General features: G+C 58.4%; 2 protein-coding genes across 2 annotated transcripts in view; both read right to left on the bottom strand.

Annotated features, from left to right (window-relative positions):
* Window positions 1–5,491, bottom strand: part of NHEJ1 (non-homologous end joining factor 1) — a 146,180-nt gene extending 140,689 nt beyond the window's left edge. The window contains exons 1-2 of the mRNA XM_073304674.2: window positions 5,411–5,491; window positions 1,095–1,281 (exon numbers count right to left, since the gene is read on the bottom strand). Coding sequence (XP_073160775.1) covers window positions 1,095–1,280 — 186 coding nt within the window. The 5' untranslated portion in view covers window position 1,281; window positions 5,411–5,491. The remainder of the gene's footprint in view (window positions 1–1,094; window positions 1,282–5,410) is intronic.
* Window positions 5,492–9,944: 4,453 nt separating this feature from the next.
* Window positions 9,945–24,500, bottom strand: SLC23A3 (solute carrier family 23 member 3). Its single transcript, XM_073304855.2, has 12 exons — window positions 23,853–24,500; window positions 22,469–22,626; window positions 22,159–22,244; window positions 16,612–16,685; window positions 16,109–16,290; window positions 15,678–15,801; window positions 14,015–14,162; window positions 13,670–13,923; window positions 12,582–12,687; window positions 11,495–11,662; window positions 11,056–11,151; window positions 9,945–10,491 (listed from the first exon to the last, which is right to left on the bottom strand). Exons 1-12 carry the CDS (start codon window positions 23,958–23,960, stop codon window positions 10,166–10,168), a joined length of 1,830 nt encoding a protein of 609 aa, XP_073160956.1. The 5' UTR covers window positions 23,961–24,500; the 3' UTR covers window positions 9,945–10,165.
* Between the last annotated feature and the right edge of the window lie 811 nt (window positions 24,501–25,311).

The raw sequence follows: 25,311 nt of genomic DNA, 5'->3' as shown, positions 1-25,311 counted from the left end.
GTTCCTGGGATGCCCTCTCCAATATCCCACTGCCCTCTTATTACCACCCAGGGCTCTCCTGCGCTAGGACACCTCTCAGCTGCTCCAGGCTGGCTGAGAAACTGTTGCAGCCTAGCCCACCTGCCAACACAGACAAGTGGGAAGCAGCCATTGTAGTATATGGGAGTAGCCAAGGGACGGAGGCAAGACTCCTCGGCCCATCACCATCCACTCCCCAGCAGAGGCCAAACTCTATAAAATACTCAAACGTTAAACCCAGTGATCAGGGTAACAGTCCCCACAAGGGGCTCCAAACAGGCCCTGCTCCCATCTGCCCCTTGGCCCGGAGACAGAGGGGACCTAAAAGAGAAGTAGATGGTCGCTTGTGCTGCCTGGCCTGTTTCTGAAACTACAGACATCATTAAAATGAGCATGTAACTGAGGCTGCAGAAACTGCCAGGGTAGCATCCCTGGAGGAGCGGTCCTGAAAAAGAAGCTGCTGGTAGCCTCTGACCTGGCCACTAAAGCTAACAACAGTCTCTCCCTTGATGGCCATACCCAGTTCTATGGCACCACAATCACCAGAAAGATGGGGGAAGGAGGACAGGCTGCCAGAGTGAGACACTGCTAATGCACTGGCCTTGCACCCCTGGAAACAAGCTTCCATCCCAGCCTACAAGGGAAGTGTGTCTGATGGCCTCACCCCAAGCGATGTCTCTCAGAATCACAGAACCACCAGTTTGGTACAATGTCTGAGGAGGAGGAATCCAGTACTGGAACAGCCAGGGGTACTGACTCAGAACTGAGGGGCACTGATAGAGCTGTGGGGAGGGAAACCAGGACTGGAATAGAAGGGAGGCTGCAGATCAGGATTGAGGCACATCAGCAGAGATTGAGTGCAGGAGCCCAGGACTAGCATAGCAGGGAATGCTATAGGTCAGAATGGAGAGGAATCAGCAGACCTGCATAGGGCTTCCCACATCAAGGCCTTCTACCCTAGTCCTACTGAAGCTGTCATCCCCCCTCTGCGTGCCCTGTAAGATCATACTGGAATGTTAGCTGGCTTACGCATAAAAGGGGGTTTGTGGATTTTGCAAACCTCATTCCAGACTCACCTTGGACCTTTTCCCAACGATATCCGTGTCTGCACGCTCGTACCAAACACTGCTGAGGTCAGAGATCAGCAAGACGTAGCCGGTTTCTTTGAAACAAGCCTTGGCAATAAACGTGAATTCACCAAAGCAAACTGAAGCCCAAGGCTGTGTCAGGAGGCTGCTATCTAGATCTTCAGAGCCCTCCATCCTGCAAGAGAACAAACAGGCTCAGACAGCAGCACTCCCAGCAAAGGAAGAGCACAACTTCCACCAGACCCCACTCCCTGGAGAGAACAAGCTCCAGGAAAGCTTATGTGCGCCTCTGAGACACCTTTGCATCCCCACTGGCTCACACTAGCCTTGAGGCCTGCAGCTGATGATACCAAACTAGCACTGAACACAAACATCATTCCAGAAAGCCTTTGACAAGGTCCCTCACCAAAGGCTCTTACATAAATTAAGTGGTCATGGGATACGAGGGAAGATCCTTTCATGGATTGCGAACTGGTTAAAAGACAGGAAACAAAGGGTAGGAATAAATGGTAAATTTTCAGAATGGAGAGGGGTAACTAGTGGTGTTACCAAGTGTCAGTCCTATGACCAATCCGATTTAACCTATTCATAAATGATCTGGAGAAAGAGGTAAACTGTCAGGTGGCAAAGTTTACAGATGATACTAAACTGCTCAAGATAGTTAAGACCAAGGCAGACTGTGAAGAACTTCAAAAAGATCTCACAAAACTAAGTGATTGGGCAACAAAATGGCAAATGAAATTTAATGTGGAGAAATGTCAAGTAACGCACATTGGAAAAAATAACCCCAACGATACATACAATATGATGGGGGCTAATTTAGCTACAACTAATCAGGAGAAAGATCTTGGCGTCATCGTGGATAGTTCTCTGAAGACGTCCACGCAGTGTGCAGCAGCAGTCAAAACAGCAAACGGGATGTTAGGAGTCATTAAAAAAGGGACAGAGAATAAGACGGAGAATATCTTATTGCCCTTATATAAATCCATGGTATGCCCACATCTTGAATAGTGCGTACAGATGTGGTCCCCTCATCTCAGAAAAGATATGCTGGCTTTAGAAAAGGTTCAGAGAAGGGCAACTAAAATGATTAGGGGTTTGGAATGGGTCCCATAGGAGGAGAGATTAAAGAGGCTAGGACTTTTCAGCTTGGAAAAGAGGAGACTAAGGGGGGAGATGATAGAGGTCTATAAACCCATGAGTGGTGTGGAGAAAGGGAATAAGGAAAAGTTATTTACTTGTTCCCATAATATAAGAACTGCGGGCCACCAAATGAAATGAATGGGCAGCAGGCTTAAAACAAATAAAAGGAAGTTCTTCTTCACTCAGTGCACAGTCAACCTGTGGAACTCCTTGCCTGAGGAGGTTGTGAAGGCTAGGACTATAACAGGGTTTAAAAGAGAACTGGATAAATTCATGGAGGTTAAGCCCATTAATGGCTATTAGCCAGGATAGGTAAAGAATGGTGTCCCTAGCCTCTGTTTGTCAGAGGGTGGAGATGGACGGCAGGAGAGAGATCACTTGATCATTGCCTCTTGGGTTCACTCCCTCTGGGGCACCTGGCGTTGGCCACTGTCCATAGACAGGATGCCTGTCTGGATGGACCTTTGGTCTGACCCGGTGTGGCCATTCTTATGTTCATAGTGACGCCTGGCCTCAGCTCCTTCCATGTGCAGCTCATAAGACAGGAAACAGGCCCCGTGGCCTGGAGAAATGTACCATTACAGGAGTGAATGAATGGCCTGCCCAGGGGAGACTATTCTTTGGCCATTTTGCATTGCAGTTGCTGTTCCATTTTTAAATAAATAATGTTGGTTATCAGAGAAACAAGATGGGCAGCACTAATGACAACCTTAGAAACCTCTGTACTCGGCCCAGCTTCTCCTCCTGCCAGATCCCATAGGCACATCACAATCCAGTGTTTGTGAATTCCCAATCACAGGGCTGCCCTGGCAGCACAAACAGTGAGTTATAATCTCACTGCAAGGACAAACTGGAGAAAGAAATGGTCTCTCCCTTGATGGCCATACCCAATTCTATGGCATCACAATCACCAGAAAGATGGGGGAAGGAGGACAGGCTGCCAGAGTGAGACGCTGCTAGTGCACTGGCCTTGCACCCCTGGAATCAAGCTTCCATCCCAGCTGGACAAACAAATCTGGATCAAAATATCACATGGGTGAAGGGGTTTGTGTTTCATCGTAAGAAGTCCCAGGAGAGTCCTACAACAGCTACAACTCCCAGCATACAATTCTCTTCAGTCCAACCATGGAGCATTGCATGCTGGGACCTACAATCTCCACAGCCTGCTTTTGAATATTAAAGATGATTGGCAAAGGAAAAAGCATGGGCTTGTGCCCTTTTCTGTGTCTTTACGAAGGACAGGGATGGCTCAAGAAGAGATGGGTCCCACCCCCCCCCCTTAAAAAAATAGTTCTGAGGATCGCTTTTCACTAGAAATTCAAGTCCCATCTGGTTTTTTCCTAGGAGATGCTCTGGGAATGGCTAGAGGTGCCAATATTCTGTCTCTGACAGTGGCCAGGACCAGGCACTTTAGAGGGAAGGAAAAGAACTGGGCCATTATCGGATGATCCATTCCCTATTGTCCAGCCCCAGGTTCTGGCAGTTGGAGGTTTAGGGACTTCCAGAGCACTGAAATCAGTTATACTTTTGGCCTTCACAACATCCCCTGGCAGTGAGTTAAATAGGTTGACTGTGTGTTGTGTGAAGAAGTCTTTCCTCGTATTTGTTTCAAACCTGATGCCTATTAATTTCACTGGGCGACCCCTGGTTCTTGTGTTATGTGAAGGGGTAAATAACACCTCCCGGTTCACTCTCTCCAAACCAGTCATCGTCTTGTAGACCTCTCTCAGATCCCCTCAGTATGGCCCGGGACCCAACCCCATGCTGCAGGGATCCCTGAACCTCCAATTGCCTGAAGTGGGGACTGGACAGCAGGGGATGCATCACTGGGTAATTGCCCTGTTCTGTTCATTCCCTGGGAGGCACCTGGCACTGGCCATGGCAGGAAGTCAGGACACTGGCCTAGGTGGACCGTGATTGGTCTGACCCAGGCTGGCCTCTCTCATGTTCGTAGCCATCTCTTTTCTAAGGCGAAGAGGAGCAGTCTTTCTCATCTCTGCTGAGGGGACCAGAACGACACGCAGCGCTCGGCGCACGGGCGTCACACGAGGGAATGCCCTTCGCACTGCTTCTACCCTCGCTTTCCCCTTGCTCCTGCTGCGACGTGCCCGAGAAACACTTCGGGGGAAAGACCCCGTCCATGGACGCACGTGGGGGTGGGAAGAGGGACAGCAGGGGGGCCTCCACAGGCACAAGGGAGTTCAGTGCCCCCAAACCCCTCACCTCAGCCCCCCAAAACCTCTTCCCCTCACCCCATCCCCCCAAAACCTCTTCCTCTTCCCCAGCCCCCAACCCTCCAAAAACCTCTTCCCCTCACCCCCACTTCAGCCCCCCAAAACCTCTTCCCCTCACCCCGCCCTCACCTCAGCCCCCAAACCTCTTCCCCTCAACCCGCCCTCACCCCCATCCCCCCAAAACCTCTTCCCCTCACCCCCATCCCCCCAAAACCTCTTCCCCTCACCCCCATCCCCCCAAAACCTCTTCCTCTTCCCCAGCCCCCAACCCTCCAAAAACCTCTTCCCCTCACCCCCACTTCAGCCCCCCAAAACCTCTTCCCCTCAACCCGCCCTCACCTCAGCCCCCCAAAACCTCTTCCCCTCACCCCACCCTCACCTCAGCCCCCCAAAACCTCTTCCCCTCACCCCACCCTCACCTCAGCCCCCCAAAACCTCTTCCCCTCAACCCGCCCTCACCTCAGCCCCCCAAAACCTCTTCCCCTCACCCCGCCCTCACCTCAGCCCCCCAAAACCTCTTCCCCTCACCCCACCCCGACCTCAGCCCCCCAAAACCTCTTCCCCTCACCCCGCCCTCACCTCAGCCCCCAAACCTCTTCCCCTCACCCCGCCCTCACCTCAGCCCCCCAAAACCTCTTCCCCTCACCCCACCCCGACCTCAGCCCCCCAAAACCTCTTCCCCTCACCCCGCCCTCACCTCAGCCCCCCAAAACCTCTTCCCCTCACCCCGCCCTCACCTCAGCCCCCAAACCTCTTCCCCAACCCCCGCCTCAGCCCCCCAAACCCTTTTCCCCTCGCCCCGCCCTCACCTCATCCCCCCAAACCCTTTTCCCCTCGCCCCGCCCTCACCTCAGCCCCCCAAACCCTTTTCCCCTCGCCCCAGCCCGTCTCACCCTCCTCTGCCCCGCTCCGCCCCCCCCCCCGTACCGTGCGCGCCGCCCGGCTCCCGCGTGAGGCGCCACCCGCCCGGAGGAGGAGATTCCCCCCGGCGCGCGCGCTGCTGGAGGGGCGGGGAGGAGCCAGAGCCGGCAGTGGGCGGGGCCAGCCAGGCCGCGGCGCGCGCTGCTGATAGGGGCGGGGCGGAGCAGGCAGTGGGCGGGGCCAGGGAGGCCGCAGCGCGCGCTGCTGGAGGGGCGGGGCGGAGCCGGAGTCGGAGCCGGCAGGGGGCGGGGCCCGGCAGGCCGTGGCGCGCGCTGCTGGAGGGGCGGGGCGGAGCAGGCAGTGGGCGGGGCCAGGGAGGCCGCGGCGCGCGCTGCTGGAGGGGCGGGGCGGAGCCGGTAGTGGGCGGGGCCAGGCAGGCCGTGGCGCGCGCTGCTGGAGGGGCGGGGCGGAGTCGGCAATGGGCGGGGTCAGCCCTGCTCGCGGGACCTGCGGAACTCCCTGCCGCGTGGCGGGTTCCTGCAGCAGGGTCTAGCGATGGCTGAGCCAGGACAGCCCTCGGCTCTGGGGTCCCTGAGCGCTGGAGGGCGGGGCACTCGCCAGTGGCCCTGGTCCCATCATTCCCCTGCAGTGCCCGGCACCAACCATGGCCACAGGCAGGCCGCTGGGCTGGAGGCCCCAGCCTGCCCCAGCGGGGCCGTTCTTATGGTCCTGCAGGGAGCCTGGCAGGGCAGCAACTGACCCTAGGTCTCCAGCCCAAACCACTGGGCCCTGCCCCACTGGTGACCGTTTCCCCGCTGGGGTGCACACACCAGACAGAGGAACGAAGACTATTCCTGCGGGGAAAGTGCAGTGCAAGGTGCGGCTGCTTGGTGCTGCAGTTCCCAGCCTTCAAGGCCCAATCTATCGCACCGAAGACTCGGCAGCGCTTGGCAGCCCACCACCATCACGGGGATCACTGGCGTTCCAATCCGGCCAGCCCACATGCCACCTGCCTGTGCCCTGCGAGCCCCCAGCTGACCGTACGTGACACGGTTGGAGAACTACCAGTTCAGTGTCACCGGGGCTGGCTGTAACACCAGTTTCATGATGCTTTGTTTCTGACCTGAATGTTTTCCAACAACAAAAGTGAGTGGGGAGCCCCAAGGCTGTGTGGAATGGAGGTAGCTTTGGGACTGAAAAGAGTGGCAGCCCATTGGGGAAATGTGCACCCCACTCCCGTGGAATGTGAGAGTCTAAAGGGGACTGCACCTGTCCCAGGGGATGTTACCCCCAGATCCTGGCCCAATTCCAACTCATGCATTTCCACTCTGCCTCGTTAAATCCCTTTGGCACTTCCCTTTGCACACTAGGAGTGTTCATAATTTCCTACCCTAGATTGCTGTGTAGCATTCCTGTGTGCATTTCAATGCTGGCTGGGTGATCCATATGTATGAGCTATGAGGTCTTTTGGCAAAAAAAGCAAATGCAATTTTTGGTTGCTTTAAGAGAGGCAGGGCATGCAAGTCATGGGAGGTGATAGACCGCACGACTCTGCACTGGTCAGGTCTCAGCTGGAGACCTGGGCCCAGCTTTGGTCCCCGCTGTATAGAAAGGATGGAGAAACTGGAAAGGATCCTGAGGCGAGCGACAGGGATGATCACAGGGATGGAATGCAAGTCGGACGAGCAGAAGCTGAAGGAACTGGGTATGTTCAGTTTGGAAAAGAGGAGATTGTGGGGGGGCATGATAGGGGTCTTCAAATACTTGAAAGGCTGCCACAGATAAGATGGCGAAAAGTTTTTCTCTCTTGCCACGGGGGGCAGGACAAGAGGTGATGGGTTCAAACGACAGAAAGAGCAGGTTTCGATTAAATCTCAGGAGAAACGTCCTCCCCGTAAGAGCAGTCAGACAATGGCACAGACGCCTCCGGAGGTTGTGGAAGCTCCTTCCCTGGAGGTTTTCGAGAGGAGGCTGGAGCCGTCTGTCTGGGATGGGTGAGACCCAACAAGTCCTGCATCTTGGCAGGGGTTAGACGGGATGACCCGTGCGGCCCCCTCTAGCCCTGTGGGTCTGTGGTTCTACACACCCCAGCTGTGTTCATGGTCAGCTCCTTGACTGCTCTGCCAGGTGTGGCTCAGGCCAGCTTCAATAAGATGTTTACACACAGCGCCACCTCGTGGCTGTGCAGGTCACAGGTTTGCGAGAGAGGATGGTGGCAACTGTCATTTGGGTGGGGTGGGGGAGAGAAGTTAGCTGAGCTGTGATTGTTGCTGGTGACGTCTGACCCCCTTTCCTAGAAGACGACACAAGACAATCACATACAAGAGGGAAGAGATGAGAACAGCAAAGGGAGAAAATGCAGCTTCGTTCTGTCTCTGGCGTTGATGTTCACTTCCATGCTCCCTGCTGGAAAAACACAGGGGCAGCCCACAGTCTGACCAGCCACCCCAAGACCTGGCAAACTTGGGCCAGCATCGGGCTGTTTAAGGCATTGCTTTTAGTGGCCTCTTTTGGGTCACAGGCTCCTGGCACTGTTGCAAAATATGCAGCCTTGGCCAGCTACACCAGACACTTATTGGACAGGCGGCAAAAGGAGAGGGATGAAAAAGAGAAGAAATAAGGTGGGGAAGGAAAAGGACACATGGGAGGGACGTCTTGCAGCCCACATGGTGTTTGGGATTCACCTGGAGCTGGGAGAGGAGGGGGTGTCATTTGGGTCCCGCTCTCTGGCCGGGTCTGCTCAGGCCATGTCTCGGGATCAGGATGACAGGGCCGCAGGAGATGGTGGTGGAGGCAGCCATCATGGTGAAACTCACTCCAGCAGCCAGTTTTTCTCCCCACGTATAAGGACCCCAAAGGGGAGCGATGGCGTAATAGCCCCTCCCTGCATTATTTTGTCCACCAATTAGGCCTAGTATCTGACACACCCCTTTTGGTTCATTGCTTTTCAGTCTCACACTGGTCTTGTTTGCCAGGCCTGATCCTAACACAGGCCTTGAATTATATCAGACAGCCTCATTGTTTGAGCTAATTCAGTCTTTTACACCTTTCCCAGTCCACATGTGTTGCAATAGGACGGTTGGTGTGACACACCATGGACTTTCACCCTCTCTTGGCAGCGGCGCTCACACTTCGGGTACCTGTGTAGGCCCAGTTATCACAACAGTGCTGGGTGTTGCCTCTGAAATCTGGACCCAGGCCAGTTATGCCCCAGCCAGCTCTCCCTGCCCGAAGGCCGTGTCACGCTGGTGCTCTCTGCTGAGCGAATGTGATGAGCTGCGACTCGTTATTGTACAAGTCGGAAGGCAAAGGGCTGACCTCTCCCTGGCTTGGCTGATGCCAGCAAACTAGCAGGAATAGTGAAAAGGGGGTTGGGGACCAGCCTTCCATAGCTGCCATGCTAACCCCTTTCCATTGGGTAGCTCTGCAAACGGCTGCCATGGCCAGAATGCCCCGCTTAGACCCAGGGACCCCAAGGCCAGAAGAAACCACTGTGATCACCTAATCTGGCTCCTGTACAGCCCAGAGGCCCACCCCAACATCAGACATAGAGCAGAGCTTTTAGAAAAACATAGTGATTTAAAAATTGCCAGCCTCTGTGACAGGCAGGGGCTGGTCTCCCCTTGGGTCCCTGCCCCCTGAGACGGCACCAGAACAACTCCAGCGCTGCACACGGCAGGAAGCTGCGTCAGCTCCTGGCCCAGCTGGAGTTGCGGTCATCCTGCAGGAACACTACGGCTTGCCCTCGGCTCCATCCAAGGGGAGCGCAGAGAGGCTGGTTTTCAGTGCCCCCTGCAGTGTCATGTTGCAGTCCCCTCTCCTGGCAAGGAAGGGAGTGGGGAAAAGCAGAGGGACTCGAAATCCTGGGGAGAAATAACCTCCAAGGGGCTCGTGTATATAGAGCGGAGGGGCCCTGCTCAGGACACCTGCAGAGACTTCTGCCAGCTGGCAGAGGAGCCTGAGGCGAGCTCTTTGTATGTCTCCATAGGAGAGGGCCACACGACTCCTGGGTGCAGCTACGTCCAGGCATGCTAGGACGGAGAGGCAGCTTTTATTAAGCCAAGGGGTTAGCAGACATCCCAGGTAGGGCTTGCAACTGCCCTGCCCCCACCCCCTAATGAGTCACAGCCGCCTGCAGCAATGGCCAGGAGCAAGTACAAAATGGGAATTATGCCTCGCCTGGCATGGTGCAGGCCGGGGTCCCAGACACTTCCCGGCACGACTGTGATGTACCTTTAGCATCAGTGCACAAACTGGCTGCAGTTCCAAGGCTGCTGGCCCACCAGGAACCTTAGGAGGCCAGCAGAGACCTGCCAGGCCTGCTCTGCGTGAGCACGTCTTTCTCTGGACAGCCTCAGACAGCGCGACCCAAAGGGGGAAGTGCAGAGAGGGTGGCGCAGCCCAGCTGGCTGTTGGCTCTGTTCTCAGCCCCTAGTGAATCTGGCCTCAGTCCAGAGCAGACCTTTGCCCCGCGGGTCTCCAGCACCACACGGCACTTGCTCTGCTAGAGGCAGCCAGTAGGAGCCGTGCTCTCCCCTCTCTTCTACTAACACAAACGTGCTGCAGTGGAGATGGCTGGAAAGGAAACCAAAAGTCCAGAGGTGGTCGCATTGTTTTATACAGCTCAGCTGGGGAGGGACAAGGTCCGAGCTGGGCACACGGGACGAAAGTGCACCCTCCAGTCGGTACAAGCTTGAAATGCAGGGAGCAAAATAACCGGGTGAAACCCACGTCACTTCCGGTGCCTGCCTCGGAGGGATGCAGAGCAGGTTCCTTGGGAAGGCTTCCCAGCCCTGCTCCCTCTGAGCAGGGCTCCCAGCATCAAACAGCATTGTCCCATTTGCGGCTCTCGGTCTCTCTCCATTTCTTGTCCAGCTCCACCTCCACAGTGCTGGGTTTCAGCAGCAGGCCTGTGGCTTCCCCCGGGGGAGCTGACCCCTCTTCCAAAGCGTGGCTCTCCTCCCTCCCCGGGCAGAGGAAGCAGAATGGAAAGGCTTTACACCTGGAGGGAGGGAACAGCCTTCTCAGGGCCGGGGGGAGCCCGTACACCTGACTGGCTTCGCTCCCGCACCTCTGAGGAGCATTCTCACCCAGGCCTGGGTTCCACACTGCCAGCTCAGTGAGCAGCCCTCGCTCTTCCAGAGTGCCTGGAACCAAGGAGGAGGAACCTGGTCAGAGAACCTGCCCACAGGCAGCTGGAGGAGAACTCTCTGAGATCCAGCTGGCAGCTGGAGGTTGGCACTGGTAAAAGTACTCATCGCGGCTATGCCCTCCCTAGCCACTAAGCTACGCTCCAGTCCCCAGGGCAGTGGAAGGTGCTGCAGAAGGTGCCAGGCACTGCCTTTACCGCTACCATCGCGGTGACAATAAATATCACCAGGATCCCAGGCATCCCGGTCACTGGCCACCAGCACAGTCGGGATTGCAGAAATCACTATCCCAGGCGGGGACTGTGGGGTCTGGAGCCATCAGTCTCACGGGGCTGTTGTCCCGGTGACAGTCCCCATGACTCTCCCTCACAGCAGTCCCACAGGGGCATCCCTCCCGTGTGCGCCCGCTGGCCGGATGCACAGGGCTGGATTCCACGTCCCTCAGTAACTAGCACCAGAAACCAGCCGCAGCAACTCGCCGGGAGCCAGACTTGCTGCCCCTGCAGCAGAGAGAGATTTAAATGAGGGCACCTGGCAATGGGTGGGGGGGCGTCCTCTCACCTGAGACCGTGTTCTCCAAGAAGAAGGACAAGAGGCCAGTTAAAAAGACTGGAACTGTCAGCACAGAGAGGAGGAAAAGGTCCAGGCAGACCCAGCCTAGGGGGAACAACAGCAGAGTTACCCCGACCACGAGCAGCACAGGCCTGCACCCAGGCGTCCGTCAGACGGAAACGTTCCAGCCAAGGGCTACGAGGGGAGGCTCAGCCATAAGCAGGTGCCGAAGAGCAAGGAGGGTCTGGAGCCCCGCTGCAGGGTACAGAGCCCTGCCAGGGATCAGCAGCTGGAGCCGAATGGCACGGAGGGGGAGCAGCCAGCTGCCGGGACTGGACTCACAGCGTGTGGTGACCCAGAGTCCCGCGTTCCGGGGGGAACACGAGAAGGAATGTGATTCCCAGGGTCATCAACCCCCAGCCCCGTGAGCAGGCAACTCATACGGCACCTGTGGCCACGTATCTGGGGGTCGCACTGAGCCACCGCGGCACCAGCAGCGCCATGAACATGGTGAAGCCGACGATAAAGATGTTCCTCCCCGAGTCGATGTTCGCGTACTGGAAATACGAAACCCCAGTGCCAACGGCAACGGTGTATGTCACGCAGAGCACCCCGCCTGCAGCAGCAAGCAGAGGGGTCAGACCAGGCAGGCAGGCATGTGTGCCTATTGCAGACAGGGCAAGGTGGGTGTCCAAATCCTGATGGGGGGGTGGGGTGGGACAGGTGTGCGAATCCCAGGTGAGCAACACAGGCCTGCTATTGCTTTGCTTCTGGGTGGCTGGCCTCATTTCTCCCCTTCTCCCACCCCGACTCACAAGCTGATCTGTCCTCCCAGCTGTCAGGCCTGCACATGGCTCCCTCCAGAGCACACCCGCTCTGCTGCTGGGTCCCCTTGCCCCAGCCTGTCAGGCCCAGGTTCAGGGGCTGCACTCCAAACAGCCACCTACCCCTGGGCAGGGCCCTGTGCTGCCACTCGTCCGCCAGCTCAGCTACGTCACGGGGCTCTGGTGGCTGCTGCCTGCCAGTCACCCCCTGGTTTGCAGGAGGGGGGCACCGTGCTCCCCACCAGGCTTTGGCAGCTGCGTTTGAACGTGGCCTCATGAGCCACTTGGCCCCAACCGTCCCGGACACTCAGGGTCGGCGCCGCCAGCAGGACGACCCAGGCCCAGCGGGATGCAGGACCCAGGTCCCAGGGGGATGGGTTTGACACTCGGCTGCGATCCCGACTCCAGTGGGAGTTTTGCCGTAGATGTCAGCAGGGCCAGCTGGCAGTTTGACTTACAGGAAGGAGCCTGCTGTACTACCCCTGAGGAATCGTGGGTAACGCTACAGTTTATGTAGGGCCTACACAGAAAGTGTGTGAGCGCCCCCTGCTGGCTCTGCTGGAGCAGCTGGCCTTGCCCCCCCCCCCCCCCGCCCAAACTTCAGGCAACGCAGAACACGGTGCAGTGGGCCCCCTGAGTGCAGACCCCAGCCCTCTGCCCTCCACGAGGGAGGGGGTCTCCCTGGAGCCCCAGCTCAGGAGGGTTATTTACCGTGAATCGCCAGTGGGATGGTGGTGAGGAGCTCTGCCAGCCGGGGGGACAGGCCCAGGAACACACATGCCAACGCACTCACTTGCACGGAGTGGCGCGAGCTGGCCTGGGCACAAAGAGACGAGAATGGGGGGGTTTGGCAGGCTAGGGGAGCCCCAGTAGCACACTGCCCGAGCCCGCAGCCCCCCCACTGCCTCTGCCCATGCTGGCCTGCCATGCACCCCAGCTCCCTCACAGCTGGCGGGGCCTGGCATTTGGGGTAAGGGGCATCTGTCTGCCTCAGCGCTCCATGCATTGGACAACCCCCCATTTCAGGGCAGACCAGGGGCCCAGTCAGCCCGGACAGTCCCACAACGTGGCCTCCAGCACCCTGTGTTCTACGCATGGCCAGTGTGCAATGCATCCAAGGGCCATCTTCTCCCTGGGCTGCACCTCTGTGAAAAGCAGGGCAGTCGGGATCTGCTCCGTGCTGTGCCCCGGGTTCCCGACACGCTGCCAGCACAGGTGGGCAGAGCCTGGGCATCTGGGTCGTGATGTGATCCCTCCGCCAATGCTCTGACGCCTCCTGACTTCCCAGCACCCCGCCCTGCCTTCCCAGACCAACCCTGCTCACATGGCACAGGCTGCAGGAGAGTCGCCTTGCAGTGCCAACAGCTGCCCTTTGGAGGGTCTTCCTTTGTACCCCAGTGCCATCCTGTGGGCGCCAGGGGTACCGCTCGCAGGCACAGCCCTTCCACCCGACCTGCTGTACCCCCGCGCAGAGAGAGCCTTGCCCTCTGCCCCTTTACAAGAACCATTTCTAACAAGCTGCCGGTAGCGCCGCAGGGGGCATCCGCGCCCGCTGAGCCGTCTGATCGGCCAGGCCTTCGCTGGCGAGAGATGAGCCACGGGAAGCCCCTGTGGAGGCCAGCCTGGGCATGGACAGGACCCGTCTGCATGGAGGAGGTGACACAGCCCATATCTGGGCAGCCTCCGTTGTGCCCTCTCCAACCCCTTTACCCGCTGCCCCGCGAGCTGGCCAGACCGGTGCTCCATAGCCCAGTGGCAGCTCTGGGTCTGCCTGGCACGCCCCCGAGACCCCGCCGTACCTGGGTGAGGCTGTTGGTGCAGGCATTGGGGACGCTGGAAGCCGTGCCACTCACGCCCCCCAGCGCCCCGGAAAGGAGGCTGCCCAGCCCTTCCGTGCAGAGCCCGCGGTTGCAGGCGTGCCGAGGAAGGGCGGGGGTCCGCAGCGCTCGTGGGCACAGCAGGTAGCAGCCCACGGAGTTCATGCTGGAGGTGATGCCCATGGCGACGCCCACGCCCAGAGCCCGGGCGCTGAGGGACGGCCATTCCTGCTCACCTAGAGGGGAGGGAGGTAGAGACGGTCAGTGGCGAACGGGGGCTGCAGCCAGAGGGTGGATGGGCAGGTCCGGCCCTGTCCCTCGTCCTACCTGGGTAGGGGACTTGGAGCCAAGGGGAGCGGAGGGAGCCGTTGGCTGCGGGCAGCTGCCACGTGGCGGGGCCCAGCAGGTCCCAGCGGAGGCGGAGGTGGCTCAGGATTCCCCAGACAATCCAGGCACAGCAAAGCGGAAGCAGCACCTGCAGGGGCAGCAACGGGAGCCTGAGACAGGGCCAGGAAAGCCCTCGCTCAGCCCCACCCTGAGGGCCCGCACCCCGGCCCCTCCGGAGTGGCAGCCGACGACAGCCACAGGCTAGAAACCCGGCACAGCCAGCACGGCTGCCCCAGCCAGGCCAGTGCCACTCCCTGGAGCAGGGAGCCCGCCCCCAACGTACCGTTGCCACCAGGTGCTTTGATCTGCCGGTGGGGCAAGGGGCCAGACCCATCAGCACCAAGTCAGTGGAGAGGAATGGGACACCAGCACCGGCAGACTGGGTCAGCCCCCATCTCCCTTAGCCTCCTGCCTGGGGCAGCGCCCAGCATCAGATGCTGCAGAGGAAGGTGGAAGAAGCCCGCAGCAGCAGTTGGGGATAATCATAGAATAACAGAACCACAGGACTGGAAGGGACCTCACAAGGTCGTCTAGTCCAGTCCCCTGCACTCCTGGCAGGACTAGGCGTTACCTAGTCTGTCGCTGACAGGGGTGTGTCTAACCTGCTCTTAACAGTCTCCAGTGACGGAGATCCCACCACCTCCCTGGGCAATTTATTCCAGTGCTTAACCACCCTGACAGGACGTTTTTCCTAATGTCCAACCGAAACCTCCCTGGCTGCAATTTAAACCCGTTGCTGCTTGTCCTGTCCTCAGAGGTTAACGAGAACAAGTTTTCTCCCTCCTCCTTCTAACAACCTTTTATGTACTTGAAAACTGGTATCACATCCCCTCTCAGTCTTCTCTTCTCCACGCTAAACAAACCCAGCTCTTTCAATCTTCCCTCATAGGTCATGTTTTCTAGACCTTTCATCATTTTTGTTGCTCTTCCCCCTCTATCCCCTCCACACCCTCCACACTTCATGTGGCAGTGAGTTCCACAGGCTAATTACACATTGTGTGAAAAAGCTTTTCCTTTTGGATCTCCCACCTGTCATTCTCGTTCAGCGGCCCCTTGTTCTTGCTCTGTGAAACAGGAGAAGAGACACTCCTCACCTCCCTTCGCTCAACCAGGCAGTATTTTATAGACACTGATCATGTCCCCACTCTCCATTAACCGCCCCAGTCTTTGCACTCTCTGCACAGAAGATCTTCTCCCAGGTCCTTGATGGCTCTCGTTCCTGTCCCCTGAGCCCTTCCAGTTTTGCTCTATCCTTTCTTTGCACTGACCATAGGTCTGCTCGTGCTGTCCAAACTGGGCCCAGCTCCCTCTCTGAGCAGATACAGCCCTGGGAGAGCCCAGATGGCGCACGAGACGTTTACATCCCCCCTCCATGTGCATTACTTGGCCTTTCTCAACATGAATTCCCCTAGCGCTGCCCATTGCTCCCCTGCGTCTGCCCCTCTCAGTCCCCTTTGGTGCTGACTAACCCAAATCCCCTAGGTCTAGGTCAGTCATAAAGAAGAGGGTGAAATGCTCAAGCTGCTGAGAGGGCTGGGGCCCAGGCAGGCTGCCCAGGGCCAGCAGGGAACAAAAGTGCTGTGCACAGCATGGGACCTCGTACCGAAAACATGCGCAAGGCTGGGATGCTTGTCTCCACGGAGATGCCCTTGGCCCGGGTCCACGTGCAAAGGGGCAGGCGGCAGGACCCCAAGTGCTGGGAGAACAGGACGGCAAGGAGCACGAGCCTAGGAGACACGGAGCACGGGTCACAGCACGGCTAGTGCAGGGGAGAGAGCCCCCAGGGCGTCCGGGCCCCAGCTCAAATGTGTCACCCCTGCCGGCAGGCTGAACCCCGGGCAGCTCCCGTAGCGCCCCCTGCTGGGAGAGCCTGGGTATCAGCGTGCTCACATTACTGCCTTCTGCTGGGAATGCAGTAGCGGGGAGTTCCCCTGACACAACTCCCCACAGCACCCCCCCACTGGGACAGACTGGACCAGAACCCCTGTATGGGTGTGACCAGGTGGCTCCGCAGGCCCCCCCAAATTCACGTACAGCAGGGCCACCCCCCAGCTGTCCGAGCAGAAGTGGGCTGCCTCTTTGTAGGCGGACAGCCCAATGATGGAGAGGCTGGGGGCCAGGACCATGGGCCCGCAGCGCTGGGCTATCCATCCCCCCATGCCAGACACCCCCAGCGCCAGCTGCACCAGCCCCGAGACCACCACGGCTCCAGAGACCTGCGGAGAACAAAAGATGAGAAGACGGTGATGGCGGCCCCATGGCCTGCCCCAGGCTAGACCCCCAGCCCCTCCCAGAGCGACTCAGCCAGTCATTGGGTTCATCCGCTCCCTATTGCTCCTGCGGCCTGACGTCTGCAAACTCCCGACCCCCCATGCACTCCCCACATCCCACCCCTACACACACACACCACCACCCCACCCCCCATGCATCCCAACCGCCCCACCCTCATGCACCCTGCATCCCACCCCTCCACGCCCCACACCCATCCCATCCCCACTCCTGCACACCCCCAGGGCTGGGATAGCAGAGGCACCAACCTCTCTGAGTGGCTGATTCCAGCTCCCGGGGCCTGCACAGTCCTGCCCAGCACACTCAGCATGCTCTTCTGTACCTGGAAGGGAAGGACAGACAGACATGACCGGGCAGCCAGTGGGGCTGAGCGGTACCTGGAGCGGGAGCCAGGTAACAGGAATGGGGGATTCAATTATTAGACATATCAGTAGTGGGGTTGCGATGAGCGGGAGACCCGCCCAGCGAATTGCCTGCTGGGTGCCAAGGCAACAGATCGCACGGGACTCCAACAGGTTTATGTGCAGTGCTGGGGAGGAGCCAGTGGGCGCGGCACATGGAGGTACCAGTGACACAGGGAAGGGTAGGAGAGAGGTCCTGGAGGCCAAATTTAGGCCGGCAGGAAAGAGATTGAAGTCCAGGTCTCCACGGCAGCATTCTCTGAAATGCTCCCAGTTCCACACGCAGGGCCAGGCAGAGCTGCCAGGTCTCAGTGGGTGGCTGAGGCGATGGTGTAGGGAGGAGGGGTGAGGTGCATTGGGAACTGGGGCACCTTTTGGGGAAGAAGGAGTCTATACAGGAAGGACGAGCTCCACCAAAACCAAACGGAACCAGTTAAAAAGGTCACAGAGGAGGTTTTCCACTTAGGGCTGGGGAAAGCCAACAGGTGGGAGACCGCAAGGTTCAGGCAGAGGCATCTCTTAGGGATGAATTGATTAATGCCGGAACTCTGTAACCTAACAAGGAGAACAGGCTAGAGGCTGGGGAAGTCCAGGTGGGAGCTGGTGAGGACCAGTCAAAGGTAGCAGAATCCTAGCTCAGTATAACACACAAAGGCAAGGAAGGAGAACTCTGTGTAGCTCAAACACGTCTCTCTCCCACCAACAGAAGTTGGGCCAATCAGAGATCTGACCTCCCCCTCCTTGTCTCTCCAGAAGTCTAAATACCAAGCTGGGTGAACCAGAGGGGCTGGCATTGCATGAGGATAGTGATGTAAGAGGCATCAGAGAAATGTGCTGGAAGGATGATAATCAAAGGGTACAAACTATACAGGAAGGACGGAGCAGGCTGGTGGGGAGCAGCGCCGTGTGTGAAATAAACCACCACAAGGTCGAATATGGTGAAAATCTTAAATGAATCAAACAGTCCCATAGAATCTCGGTGGGTAGAAATCCCATGCTTGAATAATAGGAGTCTGGCAGTGGGGATATGCTACCGACCACCCGACCAGGATGGTGACAGCGACTGAGAAATGCTAAGGGAGGTTAAAGAGGCTACAGAAATAGAAAACACACTAATAATGGGAGATTTCAACTATCCCCGCATTGCCTGGGCACATGTCACCTCCAGGCAGGATGCAGAAAGAACATTTCTAGACACCATTACTGACGGCTTCTTGGAGCAGCTGGTCCTGGAACCCACAAGGGGAACGGCACTTCCTGATTTAGTCCTAGGTGGCACATAGGATCTGATCCAAGAGGTGACTATAGCTGGATCGCTCAGTAATAGTGACCATCATGTAATTAAATTTAACATACTTAGGGGGACGGGGACATTTCACTTTCAAAAGGGAAACAACCCAAAAATGAGGACACTTCTTGGATGGAAATTCAGAGGAGCTGTCACACGGGTGAAATGCCTGCAAGCAGCAAGGAGACTACTTAAAAACACCACAATAGAGGCTCAGACGAAATGTAGACCGCAAATCAAAAAAGCTCATACGCAGACCAAAAGAACCACTCCTCCTACTCCCCCTCCCCCCGCCAGGGCTAAACAGAGAGTAATGGATGCTGGGAGAGGCAAAAGGGCACCCTTTAAAATGCGGATGTCAGATCCTGGTGAGGACGACAGGATGGGGCACAAACTCTGGCCGGTTAAGTACAACAGGAGCAGGAAGCTGGCCAAACAGGCCGTGGGGCCACTCGCCCATCAGGATGCTAACCGAGCACTCAAGACAGACCAGATAAGCTAAATGAAGTCTTCACTGCAGAGGACATGGGGGAGATCCCCAGATCAGAGCTGTCCTTTCTGGGAAACAAATCTGAAGCACTGTCCCACAGTGATGTGTTAATAGAGGAGGTTTTAGAATGAATTGATAAACAGCAATAAGTCAGCAGGCCCAGATGGGATTCACACAAGAGTTCTGAAGAACCTCAAATATCAAACTGCAGAACTACTAACCGCGGTGTGTAACCGATCACTGAAACAAGCCTCTGGACCAGATGACTGGAGCATAGCCTCGCCACTCTGTTAGAATTGTTTGAGGGGGTCAACAAGCAGGTGGACAAGGGGGATCCAGTGGCTGTAGGGTACTTGATTTTCAGAAAGCCTTTGACAAGGTTCCGCACCAAAGGCTCTAAAACGAAGTAAGAGGGAAGGTCCTCTCACAGATCAGTAACTATTTGAAAGACAAGAAACAAAGGGTAGGAATAAATGGTCAGTTTTCACAGTGGAGAGGTAAATAGTGGTGTCCCCCAGGGATCTGTACTGGGACTAGTCCTATTCAACATATTCATAAAAGGTCCAGAAAACAGGGTAAATGGTGATCACTGCTGGCAAAGTTTGCAGATGATACAAAATTCCTCAAGATAGTTAAGCTCAAAGCAGCCTGAGAAGATCTACAAAGGGATCTCACACAACTGAGTGACTGGGAAACAAAATGGCTGATGAAATTCACAATTAATAAGTACAAAGTAACGCACATTGGAAAGCATAATCCCAAGTACAATACACCTCTACCCCGATATAACTCGACCCGATATAACACGAATTCGGATATAACGCAGTAAAGCAGCGCTCCGGGGGGGCAGGGCTGCGCACTCCGGCAGATCAAAGCAAGTTCAATATAACACGGTTTCACCTATAATGCGGTAAGATTTTTTGGCTCCTGAGGACAGAGTTATATCGGGGTAGAAGTGTATATAATGATGGGTTCTAAATTAGTTCTTACCACTCAAGACAGATCTTGGCTTCACCATGGATAAGGCTGCAAGTTTGTCACAGAGGTCATGGAAGTCACAGATTCCGTGACCTCTGTGACTTCTGCAGGGGCCAATGTGCCTGGCCTGGGGGCAGGTCAGGCAGTCCCTGCACCAGTCGCACTGGCAACTGCTGGGGCAGTGTCAGGCCACTGCACCCCACACCCCAGCAGCAGCAGAGTTTGGATGTGGGAGGGGGTAGGGAGGTGGGGCATGGGATGGGGTAAGGCGAGCTCTGGGCGGCGCTTACCTCAGGGTGCTTCCTGGAAGTAGGGACATCCCTCTCCCTTGGCTCCTAGGTGGAGGCATGGCCAGGCAGTCCACCTGCAGGCACCGCCCCCACAGCTCCCATTGGCTGCAGTAGGGAGCCTGCCGGCCCTGCCAAACACCCCCCCACACACCCCTCTCCGGCACCAGCAGGAGTCCCAGGCCATGTGCCGCTGCCCACCCCCATCTCCAGAACCTGTGGTGCCCCCGGGAAGCCCCCCCCCAAGTTTTAGTCAGGGGTATATAGTAAAAGTCATGGACAGGTCACAGGCCATGAATTTTTGTTTACTGCCCGTGACCTGTACGTGACTTTTACTAAAAATACCTGTGACTAAAACGTAGCCTTAGCTATGGATAGTTCTCTGAGAACTTCAGCTCAATGCACAGCAGTGGTCAAAAAAGCGAACAGTATGTTAGGAAGCATTAGGAAAGGGATAGAAAATAAGACCGAAAATATCCTAATCCTGCTATATAAACAAACCCATGGCACACCCACACCTTGAATACTGTGAGCAGCTCTGGTCACCCCATCTCAATAAAGGATATAGTGGAACTGGAAACGGTTAAGAGCAAGACAACAAAGATGATAGAATCATAGATCCACAGGGTTAGAGGGGACCGCACAGGTCATCTTGTCTAACCCCTGCAAGATGCAGGATTTGTTGGGTCTAAACCATCCAAGACATGGTCACGGATAAGGAACAGCTTCCACACAAGGAGAGGTTACAAAGATTAGGACTGTTCATCTTGCAAAAGAGATCACTAAGGGGGGATATGACAGAGATCTATACAATCAGGAATGGTGTGGAGAGAGTGAACTGGGAAGTGTTATTTACCCCTTCACATAATACAAGAACCAGGGGTCACCCAATGAAATTAACAAGCGTCAGGTTTAATGCAAACAAGAGGAAGTGCTTCTTCACACAATGCACAAGTAACCTGTGGAACTCCTTGCCAGAGGATGTTGTGAAGGCCAAGACTATAACTGGGTTCCAAGCAGAACTAGAGAAGTTCCTGGAGAATAGGTCCAGCAATGGCTATTAGCCAGGTTGGCCAGGGATGCAACTCCCTGCTCTGGGTGTCCCTAAACCTCTGACTGCCAGGAGCTGGGACTGGACGACAGGGGATGGATCACTCGATAATTGCCCCGTTCTGTTCACTCTCTCCGAAGCACCTGGCACTGGCCACTGCGGGAAGACAGGACCCTGGACTGGACGGACCAATGGCCTGACCCAGTGTGGCCGTTCTTACCTTCTTAAGGCTGGGTTTGAAGCTGCTTTGGGTCCTGAAATGTCACCCATGAAAGCCCCATGCTGGGGCAGAAGCAGAGAGATGCCAGACTCCTTGCGCTGCCAGGCTGGGGTAATGGTAGCACATCAGTAAGCGCTCCAGCATCCCAGCTAGGGCCACGTGGGGCCACGAGCCAGGTGCCCTGCCCTGCAGCTGGTACATGCCCTGCCCTGCAGCTGGTACATGCCCTTCTCAGTTGCCATCCCGAGGAGTGGGTGCAAGGAGATGCCACCCAGGGGGTCGTAACACCGAGTGGATGGGTCCCCAGCAGAGGAATGAACAAGAAAGAGCCGAGACTAGGAAAACAGCCCCCCAAGCTCCTCCCTATCCCTTGGTCCCTGCTTCTCCTTCCCTGAACACAGCAGGCCCTGGTCTCTCAGGACCAGAGGGTCTTTGACCCAGCAGCCTGAGGCCGGCAGCTGGAACAAGACAAACCAGCCTGGGAGTAAGAGGCAGCCTATCGGGGAGGGCGACGGACCATCAGGGCAGCCTCCCTGGGCTGGAGGCAGGATTTGTGGGTGAGGGGCCCTGGCAAGTTACACAGGACAAAATGTGTACGCCTTACAGCCCGGCCTCTACGAGAGCCAAGTTCATTCGATCCCCTCCGGCGGGGAGGCGCAGAGTGCTGGCCACTGGGCAAGGCCTGGCTCCCGCGCTCCCACGTCCCCCCTGGGCCAGGCCCGGCTCCCACGTCCCTGCCTGGGCCAGGCCCGGCTCCCACGTCCCACTTGAGCAAGGTCTGGCTCCCACGTCCCCCCTGGGCCAGGCCCGGCTCCCACGTCCCCCCTGGGCCAGGCCCGGCTCCCACGTCCCACTTGAGCAAGGTCTGGCTCCCACGTCCCCCCTGGGCCAGGCCCGGCTCCCACGTCCCACTTGAGCAAGGCCTGGCTCCCGCGCGCTCCCATGTCCCCCGTGGGCAAGGCCCGGCTCCCACGTCCCCACCTGGGCCAGGCCCGGCTCCCACGTCCCCGCGGGCCAGGCCCGGCTCCTGCATGCCCAGGTCCCCGTTGGGCCGGGACGATATGCCGGGGCTCTTCTCACCATTCCTGGCCGTGTGGGGCTCGTGGCGGCTCAGCACCATGGCGGGGATCAGGAACTCGAACGATGGCGCTTGGACCAAGGGCAACCTGCCAGGCAACAGCAAAGACAGATCGGCTGGGGAGCGGGGAGGGGGCTGCTGACAGGGCTGGGGCTCCCCCCCACCCAGCCCCGGGGCAGGATCCAGAGGCGGGGGAGGGGGAGCAGGGAGAGAAACCCACTTGGCCCAGATGCTGACTCCCGTCTCCCCGGGTGCCTGGGGCCCCTCCTGCCCACCCCGAACCCGCGGGAGTCCCCAGGGCCCTTCCCTCACCTGCTGCCCAGGCTGGTCTGCAGCGCCGTGGAGACCCCACAGGCAAAGAGGCTCCGGGCCAGCAGCTCGCTCCAGCTCCGGTTCTGGTCCCGGATCGGGGGCGCTGGGAGCAGGAGCAGGTGGAAGATGCAGAGGAGAGAGGCCTGGACGGCCAGGTGCTGGAGAGAGCGAGGCCGGGAGAGTCACAGCAGGCGCTGGCTGGCCTCTGCCCCACAGCTCTGCCCCCACCCCGCAGCTCTGCCCCACAGCTCTGCCCCCCACAGCTCTGCCCCCACCCCGTGGCTCTGCCCCCCACCCCACGGCTCTGTCCTCCACAGCTCCGCCCCCTGCCCCCACAGCTCTGCCCCACAGCTCTGCCCCCCTCAATCCCAACCTGCAGCCCCCAGTAGCCCAGCCCTGGGCTCCCTCCCCCCATAGCTTTGCTGGTGCCCCTCAGTCCCAACTGGCTCCATCAGGCCTGTGCTGCCCAGCACCCCTAGCCCCTTTAACACTCCCATCAGCTGTTAGAGACTCAACATTCAGATTTCGTAGAACCGGAGGCTGGAACAGAATCTGCCCAAGAGCCAGGCTCGGAGCTAGAGCAGCCGGCAAGGCAGGGCGCCAGGTCCCAGGTCTGCTCGGTCGGCGACTTCCTGGGCGACCCACAGCCCCTCACACAGGGCCAGACCCCACGGGACTGAAAATCTGGCCAGCCCCTCCCTGTGCCTTGGTTCCCGCACAAAAGGGGGCTGAGGGGCCCAGCCCCAGGGCACAGGGGGGCGGGGGTTCATGGAACAGGGCAAGCTGCCCGGCTGCAGGGGGTCGGACTGCAGGAGGCTTCAGTGAAACGCTGGGGGATCATGTACCACAGAGCCGGGGGCCTGATCACGCCAGGCGGGTACCAGGGCTGAGCTGGGGGGAGCAGCCTGCCCCGTCTCATTCCTTGAGGGTGCAGCTGGTGGCCAGGGAGGGGCTGTGCCCCATGGGACTGGACGGTCCCTGGGACTCTTGGCACCGCAGCTGGGGGCTGCTGTATCTTGACCACATCCTTCCCCAAGCCCCGAGGGGGACCCCAGCACCACGCTGACACCTGCCCTGCTGAGCCGCAGGAAGCACCGGGCCAGACCCATTCTCTAAGGCCTGCCCCACCCCCCTCCGTGGGCAGAGAACTGGCCCCACTGTTGCCCCCAGCTAAGCCCAGCTCCTTGCCCCTCCTGGGGAGTTCCCTTCAGTACTCCAGGGTCTGGGTGTCATGCCATGGTGCCCGTGCTCCCCTGCTCTCGGAGGTGCAGGGACTGTCCCTCCAGGCATGGCCACATCCAGGGCCCTGGGGTGTCAGGGCTTGTCCCTCGCCCCACTGCAGACAGCGAGCCCATCCCCTGGCAGTGCCTGCGGCATCTCTCACCTGCAGGGCGAAGCAGCAGCTCAGGCCCCAGGGGGGCGTCTTCAGCAGGGAGTAGGAGGTGCGCACGGGGCTCCGGGAGGCAGGGCTCCCGCAGCAGCCCCCATTCATGCTGCCCCTTCCCTACGCTCCCTGCGTCCGTCTGGCACAGGGCATGGCAGCCGGGGGGAGGGCACAGGGCAGGGCCACTTGCCCCCGCAGGGGCCAGAGCAGGGCTGGGAGTTCAGGCTGAGTGGAGGTGACCTTTGCCCGAGCCCCCGGCCAGTTAGCCATTAACCCGGCTTTGCGAGTAACCGCTCACTGCCCCCTCCCCACGGCCAGACTCAGTGCTGTGACCTGGGCCAGGCCCTCTAGGCAGTACCATGGGACCAGCGCTCGGGCCACGCCTGGGGCACATGAGCACCAGCCCTTGGTCTGATCCGCACCCGCTCCCCCAGCGCCTGTCCGCAGGGGAGTTGCAGGGCGCAGCCAGCAGAAGGAATCACCCATCCCTGTGCCAGGCTGGGGGACGGATACCGCTGCAGACGGCTGCTCCTCACGGCTCTCTGCCTCCCTTGGCCGAGGACCCTCCCAGCCGCCTGGAGCCAAGCGCCCCCAGGCAGGAGCAGAGCCCAGCCGCCAGGCCTTGGTGCTGCCCTTCACCTCCCCGCCCACAGCGCCCCCCAGCAGCCGCCCAGCTAACATGGGGGCCGGGTGAGGCCGCCCAGTGCAGCCTTCTGGGGTCCTCACAAGAAGAGACGTTGGGAGAAAAGCTGGCCAGACGCGAACGCCCCGACTGGAAGAAGGCGAAGGAGGGTCCCAGCCTGGCTGCCCCCCCGGGAGCCACCGAGACATCACTGGGTCCTGCTACCTGGATCCCGAGAGGTGTCGGAGCAGACAGGGCCACGAGGACACCACCACTTCCACTGGCCTTGGCTGAATCTCAAACACTCCCCCAAACTGCCAGGGACCCTTTCTCTCCCCTCCCTTACGGTTCTCCTTCGTCTCTCTCTCTCCTTCCGCCTTCCGTCGAACAGGAGCCCGGCTCAGCCGGCCGACACGGCATCTCTCGCAGCTGCCAGAGCCCGGGACCAAGGGGGCAACAGAAAGCCAGGCCCTAAGCAGCCCGATGCTGCCACGAATCTGCCAGGTTGCAGGGCAGCCGAGGAGCCGAGCGCCAGGCCTGGGGTTTTGCAAATGAACATCCACACCTGAGATGGATGCTGTCTCTCCCCTCGTGCGCCTGTTCATCTTGGCTTGTCCTTGAGGAAAGGGGATGAGATTTTAACAGCCCCAACAGCCCCCCTCCCCATCTCAGCTAACTTCTCCCCCGCCCCCCCTGGACAGATCTCACCATCTTTCCACCCATCTAACAGACTGTCAGACAAGGGTTTTCTCTCCCCAGCTCCAGGGAAAGGGGACAGGGCTGCTGTTATCAGGAGAGCCTCCTTCACTCCCGTCTATGCCAAAGGCTCTGACGGCT

This window comes from Lepidochelys kempii, chromosome 11 (genome assembly GCF_965140285.1).
Source record: "Lepidochelys kempii isolate rLepKem1 chromosome 11, rLepKem1.hap1, whole genome shotgun sequence".
NCBI lineage: Eukaryota > Metazoa > Chordata > Testudines > Cheloniidae > Lepidochelys > Lepidochelys kempii.
Note: the sequence above shows the minus strand (reverse complement) of the source record. Positions and strands in the feature narration are given on the sequence as shown.